Here is a 12729-nt window from a genome sequence, read left to right on the forward strand (position 1 = left end):
GCCTGCCTCTACCACCTCTGCTGGCAACACATTCCAAATGCCCACCACCCTCTGTGTGAAGTACTTACCGCGTGTATCCCCCTTAAACTTTCCACATCTCACTTTGATGAAGTTCTCAGATTGATGAAAATTGGTGACATGGTAGACAGGAGGAAAGCCTTAGACTACAGGGTGATAGAGATGGGCTGGTCAGATGGGGTTGAACAATGGCAATGAGAATTTAATCCTGAAAAGCGTGAGGTTGATGTATTTTGAGAGGACTGACCAGGGCAATGGAGTACACATTGAAAGGTAGGTCCCAAGGAAATACAGGGGATTAGATAGATCTTTGTGCACATGTCCATAGATCCATGAAGCCAGCAGGACAGGTAGATAAGGTGGTTGAGAAGATAAATGGGACACTTGCTTTTATTAGTTGAGGCAGTGAATACAAAAGTAGGGAGATTATGACAGAGTTGTGTATAATATTAGTTAGTGAATTTTGAAAAGATTTGTAGCTCAGGTTGAGGTTCTGGATGTAAGTTTGCTCGCTGAGCTAGAAGGTGCGTTCTGTCACCATACCAGGTAACATCATCAGTGAGCCTCTGGTGAAGCTCTGGTGTTATGTCCCATTTTCTACTTATATGTTTAGGTTTCCTTGGGTTGGTGATGTCATTTCCTGTGGTGATGTCATTTCTGTTTCTTTTTCTCAGAGGGTGGTAAATGGGGTTCAAATCGATGTGTTTGTTGATAGAGTTCTGGTTGGAGCGCCATGCTTCTAGGAATTCTCGTGTGTCTCTCTGTTTGGCTTGTCCTAGGATGGATGTGTTGCCCCAGTCGAAGTGGTGTCCTTCCTATTCTGAATGTGAGGATACCAGTGAGAGAGGATCATGTCTTTTTGTGGCTAGTTGATCTTTAAGTATCCTGGTGGCTAGTTTTCTGCATGTTTGTCCAATGTAGTGTTTGTTACAGTCCTTGCAAGGTACTTTGTAGATCACGTTAATTTTGTTTGCTGTCTGCATAGGGTCTTTTAAGCCCGTTACTGCTGTTTTAGTGTGTTGGTGGGTGTGTGGGCTACCATGATGCCAAGGGGTCTGAGTCATCTGGCAGTCATTTGCAAGATGTCTTTGATGTAGGGGAGAGAGACTAGGGTTTCTGGTTTGTCTGCTTGTTTGGATTTGATTAAATTCTGTTGTCCAAACACTATGGACAATTTAGCATGGCCAATTAACCTGACCTGCAGGTCTTTGGACTGTGGGAGGAAACCAGAGCACCATGAGGAAACCCACGCAGACACAGGGAGAATGTGCAAACGCCACACAGACAGTCACCTGAGGCAGGAATCAAACCTGGGACCCTGGTGCTGTGAGGCAGCAATGCTAACCACTGAGCCACCGTGATTTTGTTGCAGAGAAATTGGCAGATTGTGTTCATTGGGTACCTGTTCTTTTTGAATATGCAGTAAAGGTGTGTTAGTATATTAGTTAGGCTGCAGTTGGAGTACTGTGTGTATTTCTATTGTCAAACTATAGGAGGGATACGATTGCACCAGAGAGGGTGCAGAGGAGATTCATCAAGATGGTGCCTGGGCTGAATTGAATCAATGATGAAGAGAGACTGGAGAGGCTGGGTTTGTCTTCCTGAGAATACAGAAGGCTGGGGGGAGAATCTGATTGAGGTGTACAAAGTTCTGAGGGGCATAAACAGGGCAGATAGGTGGGAAGATTTCCCTGTAGTAGGGTACGCAGTTTTAAGATAAGAAGCAGGGGGTTTAAAAGGGATTTGAGGAAGGTGTTTTACACCGAGATGGTGATGGGGATCTGAAACTCACTACCTCAAAGTGGGTAGTAGAGGTCAGAACCCCAACAGATTTAAGAAGTATCTAGATGAACTCTTGAAATGCCACAGTATATAAGGCTACAGGTCTTGTGCTGGAAAATGAAATCAGGGTGACACAGTGGTTAGCACTGCAGCCTCACAGCGCCAGGGACCCAGGTTCGATTCCAACCTCAGGTGACTGTCTGTGTGGAGTTTGCACATTCACCCTGTAAGTAAATTAGTCATGCATTAGTCAGGGGTAAGTATAGGACAGGGGAATCTGGGTGGGTTACTCTTTGGAGGATCAGTGTGGACTAGTTGTGCCAAATCGCCTGTTTCCATATGGTAGAGATCTGATTTTTTTTAAAAATGGACATTGGTGATTGGCATGGACTCTGTGGGCCAAGGGGTCTCTTTCTGAGTTGTTCAAACTCTATCAGTTAAAGATGCATGGCAGCAACTCACTAAGACTCCTTGGACAGCACCTTCCAAACTAGCAGGACAAGGGGCAGCAGATACATGGGAACACCAGCACCTGCTCCAAGCCCCCTCACCATCCGGACTTGGAAGTGTAGTGCTGTTCCTTCAATGTCACTGGGTCAAAATCCTGGAATTCACTCCCTAACAGCACATGTACCTAAACTCTGCAGACTGCAGCAGTTCAAGAAGGCAGTTCACTACCACCTTCTCAGAGACAATTAAGATGGACAATAAGATGGCCCATTCAGATGATGATAGGCCACCAATAAATTCCCCCGAGATGTTTTCACCCCTGAATGAATTCTTTGTTATAAAAAAAATCCTCTACCATCTGTGATACCTTAAATGACTTGTGCACATATACCTCAGGACCCTCTGTTCCTGTACTGCTTCTGAATTGTATCCTGCAGTTAATACTACTAACACTTTCCCTCTGCCACTCCCCTCCACACTGCCTCACCCTTCCCCTTGCCCCCCTTCATCACTGACCCTTCCCCACATCCTCCATCCTCCCCACTCCTCCACCACTCCCCTCCCTAACACGTCTTCCTCCAATTAAAGTGCTTCACTTCATATTTCTCTGCATTAATTCTCATCTCTCACATATTCATTAATTCCACCAATCTGTCTGTCGTTTGAAGTCTGATTTGATCCATCCACACGATTCACAATAGCTCCATGTTGTTGTCATCTGCAAGTTTTTATGTTGTGTCCTACACCCTCAGCCATTCACTGGGGAGGTGGTAAGGATAGTGGGGGGAGAGGGAAGAAGGGGGAAGGAGAGGAGAGGGTTGAAAGGAGGGGAGGGGTGAGGGGAAAGGGAGAAGGGGAAGGGGAGAAGGAGAAGGTTGAGGGGTTGGGAGAAATGGGGAGTGGGCAGGGGATAGGCAGGTGTGGGGAGGAGAGGGTTGAGATGGGAGGGGAAGGGTACAGGGAAAGGACATGACAGGAGAAAGGAGGGAAAGTGGGGTGAAGGGGGTAAGAGGGACGGGAGTGGTAGAGGAGTGGGGAGGATGGAGGATGTGGGGAGGGGTCAGTGATGAAGAGGGGCAAGGGGAAGGGTGAGGCAGTGGGGAGGGGAGTGGCAGAGGGAAAGTGTTTGAGGGGTATGGATCAGATAAATAGACAAAGTCTTTTTCCTGGGGTGGGGGAGTCCAGAACTTGAGGGCATAGGTTTAGTGTGAGAGGGTGTATGGAATGAGCTGCCAGAGGAAGTGATGGAGGCTGGTACAATTGCAACATTTAAAAGGCATCTGGATGGGTATATGAATAGGAAGGGTTTGGAGGGATATGGGCCGGGTGCTGGCAGATGGGACTAGATTGGGTTGGGAGATCTGGTCGGCATGGACAGGTTGGACCGAGGGGAATGAGAGGTTTCCATGCTGTACATCTTTATGACTCTATGAGTGGTAGTGGAGGGGCATGTGGAGGACAAGGAAAGAGGCAGGTAATTGGAGAGGAGGGGGTTGGTGAAGGAGTCAGGAGGGGAGGGGGAATGGGAAAGCAGAGTGTGGTGAAGATAACAGAAGGGGACAGCGGTGGTGGAGGAGGATGGATGAGGGGAGGAGTAGTCAGGAAGGAGAAGAGGGGATGGAATGATGGAGAGGAGGGAAATGAGTGGGTGGTGGTAGAGGAGGGAGCAGAGATGAGGGGAGGGGAGAAGGGAAAGAGAAGGGGAGGTTGAGGAAGGGTGGGAGCGATGGCAGATGGTGGAAGAGGGATGGAGTGGAGGGGGGGGAGGGAATTTAGGAGGAGAGGTGCTGAGGCGAGGCTGGTGCAGCCATTGGTCCGGAGCAGGGAGAGAGAGAGAGCGCGCAGGGAGAGGGAGAGAGAGAGCAGGGAGAGGGAGAGAGAGTGAGCAGGACGACAGTGAGATCAGGGAGAGAGAGATCAGGGAGAGGGAGAGAGCAGCAAGAGGACAGTGAGAGCAGGGAGAGGGAGAGAGACAGAGAGAGCAGGGACAGTGAGATCAGGAAGAGGGAGAGAGAGAGCAGGGACAGTGAGATCAGGGAGAGGGAGAGAGAAAGCAGGAGGATAGTGAGAGCAGAGAGAGGGAGAGAGAGAGCAGGAGGATAGTGAGAGCAGAGAGAGGGAGAGAGAGAGCAGGAGGATAGTGAGAGCAGGGAGAGGGAGAGAGAGAGCAGGAGGATAGTGAGAGCAGGGAGAGGGAGGGAGACAGAGAGCAAGAGGACAGTGAGATCAGGGAGAGAGAGAGTGAGAGGGAGCAGGAGGATAGTGAGATCAGGGAGTGGGGGGGGGGAGAGAGAGAGTGAGAGGGAGCAGGAGGACAGTGAGAGCAGGAGGATAGTGAGATCAGGGAGTGGGGGGGGGGTGGGGGTGGGAGAGAGTGAGAGGGAGCAGGAGGACAGTGAGAGCAGGAGGATAGTGAGATCAGGGAGTGGGGGGGAGAGAGAGAGTGAGAGGGAGCAGGAGGACAGTGAGAGCAGGAGGAGGCTGGTGCTGTTGCTGCTGCCGCCCGGCTCAGTGGCTCGGGGCTGGGGCTCGGTGTCTTATGGAAACAGCAGCGAGCTCCTGCAGCCGCCGCCGTGATGCTGGGGAAGGACTACATGCTGGCGATCATCATCGTTAACTATGACGGTGGGTGAGATGGCTGTGTTAGACACTGCGCTGTTTATACTCACACACAGACTATAGATAGTCAGACACACACACACACACACACAGACAGACACAGAGATAGACAGACAGACAGACACACACACACAGATGCTCTGCCTGTCCCACATTCCCTGCCCTGGGTCACAGGCGGTAATATACCCCTCCCCCCCCACACATATTGACCAGGGACTGCTCCAGTCCTGCATGGGGAAGGCTATCAGCTCAGAGCCGGGAGGCAGGACCTGCTCTGCCTCTGACAAGAAGGAGCTGAAAGGGTACACCAACCTCCCTGCCTTTGATTCCCCTTTGTGCTGAACTGGTAACAACAAGGGCTTGCATTTATATAGCGACCGCAACGTGGGCAAACGCGTCCCCCATGGAGAGACATCAGACCCAACCCCCCTCAAAATAAAAACTGACATCCAGCTGCTTAAGTAGATGTTTTATAGGAATGTGACCGATAAGCTTAGGTCAAAGAGTGAGGTTTCAAGGCTTAAAAGGAAGGAGGGAGGAAATTCTAGAGGCCGGGGGACGCAGGCAGCTGAAGGTAAGACCAGCGTTTGTTAAACTCAGGAGCAGTGTCTTACCTGAGTGTTGGCTAAAGGGTGCCCATGTCAGAGCAGCTTGGCAAACAGTGGGACAGCAATATTGCTGCTGTTGGAGCTGAAGGGGTTACTGACCAGAGCAGGCTGACCAGAAGATTAACAGATGATCTAACTGAGTTGCTAAAGACGATTAAAGGATTTGACAGGTGCATAGAGAGAAACTGTTTCCCTTGTCAGGGTATGTGGGGAATATTGGGAAAGGGAGGGGGGGTCTGGAACAAAATGGGAAGGGGGCAGAACTGTACAGTGGGTGCCAGGCCATTTAGGGGTGTCGTCAGGGAGTACTTATTGGAAGGGTCTGAGAATCTGGAACCCCATGACCTTTCACACACAACAATTGAAAATCTCAAAATTGCTCCTGATAGGTTGTTGGGTGATTTGTAAGGCGGATCGGAGCTAACGCAACTAGTTGGGAAATACAATGCAGATCAGCCATGATCTAATTGAGTGGTGGAATAGAGTTGAGGGACTGAATATCCTCATGGGCCAAGAGTGCGGTGCTGGAAAAGCACAGCAAGTCAGGCAGCATCTGAGGAGAGCAGGAGAATTGACATCGATTCTCCTGCTCCTTGGATGCTGCCTGACCGTCTGTGCTTTTCCAGCAATACACTCTCACTCTGATCTCCAGTCCTCACTTTCTCCTCCTGCCGTGTTCCTGACTGGTGTCTTTTGATTAGATTACTTACAGTGTGGAAACAGGCCCTTCGGCCCAACAAGTCCACACCGACCCTCCAAAGAGTAACCCACCCAGACCCATTTCCCCCTTCACCTAACGCTGCAGGCAATTTAGCACGGCCAATTCACCTGACCTGCACATCTTTGGATTGTGGGAGGAAACCGGAGCACCCGGAGGGAACCCACGCAGACACGGGGAGAATGTGCAAACTCCGCACAGACAGTTGCCTGAGGCAGGAATTGAACCTGGTCTCTGGTGCTGTGAGGCAGCAGTGCTAACCACTGTGCCACTGTGTCCATTGAGAGGCCATGAAATTTGGTGATTTTTTTGTGAACATGGTCAGTGTTTACCATTCACAGCAATACTATTGATTGAGTAAAAAGCGATCAGTGTGTTGTATTATGAGAATTGGCCATGTTTTATGGAGATGGAGGGTGAGAGGATTTGAGGGGATGAAAGGTTGAGGTTAAAGATCCCAGCTCATTCTTTCCTGATTTCACCTTGCATCAGTAGATGGTCAATCTGATCTGACCCAGCCCCTCGTGCTTTCTCTGAATTAGCTCTGCCTTGCTGTAAATTACAATGATCTGTAGGATAGGTATATATTCCTTGCTTCTCACTTGGAAGGCCAGAAGTCCCACAGCAGAGACTTGAGCAGAAAACCTTTGGCTGACACACCTAGTGTTTGTACTGAGCAAGTGTCACACTGTTGGAGTTACTGTACCTCGGATGTGACATTAAACTGGGGTGCCCTTTGTCCTCTCAGTTGACTTGAAAGAGTCTTTTTCAAAGAAGCAACTACTTTTGAGAAATATGTTAATAATCTGGACTTGGGTGTACACGGGCTAATTTCAGAGTTTGTAACTCTGAAAGGTAGTAGGTAGCAAGGGGGAGAGTAAAAACTGGTGAACTGGGCAGATGCACGGATGATGTAATATCAGTGACAATGGATAATCATCAGGGAACATCAAGATGGGTAGCAGTGTGAAGCAAAGCTGCATCCTGGCATGAGCTCTGTTTGGCACAGTTTGCGACTCACGTAAGCACATTTGCTTGCCAGATTTGACGGCTAGCTCATCACTTGAGACTGCATGCCAAGACTGAAGTATGTCATGTCCGAGTCAATAGGTTTGGTATCACTGATGGCACTGCGCTGAAGCTCACTGGGAGTAATATCTAAGGGAGGAGGCCACTCACCTTTCCAACCTGCTCCATCATTCAATAAGATCATGGCTGACCTGATTTTAACCACAGTTCTACATTCCTGAATAATTGCTCACATCCCCACCCCCCCACCCCCACTTTGGTAATCAAGAATCTCTGTAACTCTGCCTTAAGAAAATGTAAAGATTCTGCCTTTTGAGGAACTGAATTCTAAAGACGCATCACCTCCAAAAGCAAAAGTGTTTCCTCATCTCTGTCTTAAATTGATGACCCCTTATTTTTAAATGATAACTTCCTAGTTCTAGATTCTCTGACAAGAAGAAGCTTCCTGTCAACATCTACCATCTGGATCTTATTTGTTTCAATTAAGTCACCTCTGAAGTATCATGTGGCACTCTGGCTCAGTGGTTAGCACTGCTGCCTCACAGTGCCAGGGACTAGGTTCGAGTCCACCCTGGGGTGACTGTCTGTGTGGAGTTTGCACATTCTCTCTGTGTGGGTTTCCTCCAGGTGCTCTGGTTTCCTCCCACAGTCCATTGATGTACAGGTAGGGTGGATTGGCCATGCTTAATTGCTCCTAGTGTTCAGGGGTGTGCAGTTTAGGTGGCTTAGCCATAGTTAAGGCCCCATATAAGGTTAGGGGGATGGATCTGCTCTTTGGAGAGTTGGGATGGGCTGAATGGCCTGCTCCAATACTGTAGGGATTCTATAACCCTTCCAAATATGCAGGGTTAGCCTGTCTTGCCTTTCCTTATAAGGAAATCTGATTCCAGGTTATTAGTCTAGTAATCCTTCTTTGAACTGCTTCCAATGCATTAACATCTTTCCATGTTGAGTGACTGGTACTATGCACCTTATTCCAGATGTGTCCTCTATAACTGAAGCATAACCTCCCTACTCTTCCATTCAATTCACCTTGCAATAAAACACAACACTCTATGAGCTAGTTTTACTTTGCAGATGAGTTCTCACTGGCCTGCAAGGAGTTTGGGCTTCCTGACATTGATTATCCAAAGCTACAGGCCAGATGAGGAGAGTCTACACCCCCCACCCCATCAGCATTGACAGGGTCATTCCGGAGCTCTTCACATAAGTTAGACCAAAATGTACCAGCGTGAATACATTGGACAGAGTGCAAAGGCAATATCTCGGGATGGTTCCAGGGACGTGGAACTTCAGTGAGGACACACATTGACAACGTTGGGACTGTTCTCCTTAGAGAGACAGCTGAGAGGAGATCTGAGAGAGGTTTCACAATCATGAGTGGGGCTGGATAAAGTAGACAGGAAGTTGTTCCCGTTATGTAGAAAAAAAACGAGAGGGGCAAGGACTTAATGTGACGTACAAAAGAGGAAGGGTGGTGAGAGAAAATGTTTTCACTTGTGAGAAAACGTTCATTCAGCATGTGAGTTCAGGTCAGTTAGCTCAGTCAGTTGGATAGCTGGTTTGTAATGCCGAGTGATGCCAAAAGCATGGGTCCAGATTTTGCAGCGGCTGGACCCATGATAGATTCCCATCTATCTATTCCCATGATAGATTCTCCTCCTCAACCTCTCTCCTCTTGTCTGAGGTGTGATGGCCCTCCGGTCAAACCACCACCAGTCGCCTCTGTCTCTCTCTCTCTAATGAGAGGTTGGACAGTGGTGAGTTTACCTCTTGGTTAGGGTCAGGAATGCACTGTGTGGAAATGTGGAAAAGGCAGGTTCAACTGAGGCACTCAAGAGGGTATTGGCTGATTGTTTGATGGAAATAATGTGCAATGGTATGGAGAGAAAGCAGGAGATTGGCACAAGACAATGGTGCTCGTTTGAAGAGGTGGTGCAACAGGCACAATGGGCTGAATGAACTCCTTCTGTACTGTAACATTTCTGTGAATGTGTGAATATGGAGGTGAAGCAGTGTGCAGGGAGTCCAATGTGTAGGCTCCCTTCAGGCGATGAGGACTCTGCTGGCTGTGTCACGTCAGCCAGATGGATGATGGTTGCATTTGCAAAGAACGATCTGCTATGAACTAGGCAAAAGTGACGACTGCAGATGCTAGAAACGAGAGTTTAGATTAGAGTGGTTTTCTCTCACCACCCTTCCAGAGCAGGTCAGGCCTCGGTCTGCTATGAACTGGCTACAGATACCAGACCGACAGCTCTCCCATTAAAGGGTAGTTGCAAGGTTGGCATTGCTGCCTTACAACACCAGGGACCCAAGTTTAATTCCCTCTTGGGTGATTGTGTTGAGTTTGTATGTTCTTCTGTATGGGTTTCCTCCCACAGTCTAAAAGTTAGGTGCATTGGCCATGCTAAATGACCCACAGTGTCGAGGGATGTGCAGTCCCTGGGAAAGAATGAAGAAACTGGGATTGCTGGGTTTTTGGACAGGAAATGACTTTGGCCCTTGTTCTGAAGAAAGGTCACTGGACCTGAAATGTTAACTCTGCTTTCTCTTCACAGATATTCCACACCTACTGAGTTTCTCCAGCTATTTCCATTTGTGTTTATGGCCAGATTTGACAGTCCAAAATAGGAAAAGTGAACAGAAATGATTTCCATCGGCAAAACGGTCCCAAGCTAACTGGGGAGCTGGGTTTAAGGAGTTTACCTAAAGAATCAGACACAAGGGAGAGAGCATACTGATAGTGTAGCAAGTTGTTTTAAAGAACGGTGGAAGCAGATGCACCAATAACTTTCAAAAAGAATTGTAGAAGAGAGAATCATTGTCGGCCAATGATCTGTTTGGATCCTTCTTTCCAAGAAGTAGCAATAACATAGGGCTACTTCCTTCTTCACTGTAATTATTCTGTGTGCCTTTAGGTGGAGGGGAGCTCTCCCTTTAGTCCTTGTTAGTATTTATATATTACTATATTGCCCTACTAGGGCACAGCCTTAGAGTGAGACCCTTTAGATTAGGTTACTTACAATGTGGAAACAGGCCCTTTGGCCCAACAAGTCCACACCGACATGCACCCAACCAGACCCATTTCCCTACATTTACCCTTGCACCTAACACTACTGGCAATTTAGCATGGTCAATTCACCTAACCTGCACATTTTGGACTGTGGGAGGAAACCCACACAGACACAGGGAGAATGTGCAAACTCCACACCGTCAGTCGCCTGAGGTGGGAATTGAACCCCGGTCTCTGGCGCTGTGAGGCAGCAGTGCTGACCACTGAGCCACCGTTTAGAACTGAGATGAGGAAGAATTTCTTCAGCCAGAGGTTGGTCGGTCTGGGGAATGCATTGCTGCAGAGGTCTGTGGAGGCCAAGTCATTGATTGTCTTTAAGACAGGGATAGATAGGTTCAATCTAGATCGGTAGAACATGAGAAAGCAGGAGACTGGGGTTGAGAAATGTATCAGCCATGATTGAATGGTGGTGCAGACTCGATGGGCTGAATGGCCAACTTCTCCTATATTTTATGAGAGAAATTGAGGACTGCAGATGCTGAAGGTCAGAGTCGAAAAGTGTGTTGCTGGAAAAGGACAGCAGGTCAGGCAGCATCCAAGGAGCAAGAGAATTGACGTTTCGGACATAAGCCCTTCATCATTCCTGAGGAAGCGTTTATGTCGGAAATGTTGACTCTCCTGCTGCTCTGATGCTGCCTGACCTGCTGTGCTTTTCCAATGCCACATATTTTGACTTCTATATTTTATGATCCAATGGTAAAACAGAGGATTTGATCACTTATTTTATCACATAAATTTTTATCACATTGTATTTATGATTGTGGACTGAAATGGTAATAGGACTGAGGAAGAACCAAGGATAGTGGAAGGGATCACTGCAATTTTCAAATGAAAGCCATTGACACTTATTGTAAGTGTTGTTCACACCTGTTTGTTCAATTGTATACACCAGGGGGTGTATACAAAGTGAGGGTCAGACACAATAAGCAACTGATTGGTCTGTCGAATGAATGACCTCTTATCAATGATAAAGGCCTTCTGCCTGCCAACAGCTATGTGATTGGCTCTCATTAGGTAGATAACTTGTGGGTGTGAACAATACAGCCAGAAGCCTTTGGCTCCTCTGGGGGTATGGTGGAGGGGACGATGTCTCTTTCAGTCCAGTTAAAAAAACTAAAGCATAAAGGAAAGCCTGTTTATTTTCCCCTGCCAAGTGTTGTCAATTGTAACCTTTAGCCAATAAGTCAGAGACTTTATAATTTGTAAACCAGTTGCTCCGTGCCTCATGTAAGGAAATAGAAAACACCTGAAGAGAGAGAGAGAGAGAGAAAAAAAAAGAAAGAAAGAAAGATAGATAGATAGATAGATAGATAGATAGATGAACAGGAAGTTCTGACAAATGAAAGGATCATCTCAGCAAACCCATGGACAGATCTATGCAACTTTCCTTTCAGATTTTCCTTCCACCCATAACACAAATATATTTTTGTCTGTTTGTGTTTGTCTGTATATGTGTGCAGAGGGTGTTTGTAAAGGATTCTATGTGACTTTATGTGGAGGGGAGCTCTGTATTTATTCACTAGAGTTTTAACCTATAGAATTACATGTGGACAGTACATAGTTGTTTACCTGTAGATAGAACCTGTTTATTTTTATTAAATAGTTATTCTTGGTAGGGGAGGTGATGACTATCAGTATTATTGCCAGGCTGTTAATCCAGAGACCCAGATAATATTCTGAGCACCTTGTTCAAATCCTAACATAGCAGATGGTGGAATTTGAATTCAATGATTGCTAGGAAAAACTCATCTGGTTCACTAATGACCTGCCATCCTTACCTGGTCTGGCCTACATGTGACTCCAAACCCACAGCAATGTGGTTGACTCTTCACAGAATCCTTACAATGTGGAAACAGGCCATTTTGCCCAACAAGTCCACACCGATCTTCCGAAGTGTGACCAATTCCCCTCCCCTATATTTACTGCTGACTAATGCATCTAGCTACACATCCCTGAACACTATAAGCAGTTTAGCATGGCCAATCCATCGAACCTACACATCTTTGGATTGTGGGAGGAAACTGGAGCACCCAGAGGAAACCCATGCAGTCACGTGGAGAATGTGCAAACTCCACACAGACAGTCACCCAAGGCTGGAATCAAACCCTGGTCCCCAGTGCTGTAAAGCAGCAGTGCTAACCACTGAGCCACTATGCCCCCGTCTCTTCCCCCCCGCCCCCCCCCCCCGGATAATTAGGGATGAGTATTAATGCTGCCTGGTCAGTGATACCCATGTCCCATGAATGATTTTTAAAAATCAAAAAACCTGGTTGTGCTTTCTGTTAATATGGGTCAAAGAAAACCAGGTAAATTGGGGAACTTTGTGAACTTCAACTAAAATCTTTAACTTTTGATACAATTTGGGAATAGTGCAGCTTGACTTCCCATTTGCTATGCCAGTGAGGCGTGACAGATATAACAGTGAATGC

The 12729-nt window shown here is 47.4% G+C and overlaps 1 protein-coding gene across 1 annotated transcript in view; it reads left to right on the plus strand.

Moving 5' to 3' along the window:
* The first annotated feature begins 4659 nt into the window (after positions 1-4659).
* The window catches only part of apbb3 (amyloid beta (A4) precursor protein-binding, family B, member 3), an 80735-nt gene continuing 72665 nt past the window's right edge, over positions 4660-12729 (plus strand). The window contains exon 1 of the mRNA XM_072590288.1: positions 4660-4875. Coding sequence (XP_072446389.1) covers positions 4827-4875 — 49 coding nt within the window. The 5' untranslated portion in view covers positions 4660-4826. The remainder of the gene's footprint in view (positions 4876-12729) is intronic.

The sequence above is a fragment of the Chiloscyllium punctatum genome, chromosome 20, assembly GCF_047496795.1.
Source record: "Chiloscyllium punctatum isolate Juve2018m chromosome 20, sChiPun1.3, whole genome shotgun sequence".
Taxonomy (NCBI): Eukaryota; Metazoa; Chordata; class Chondrichthyes; order Orectolobiformes; family Hemiscylliidae; genus Chiloscyllium; species Chiloscyllium punctatum.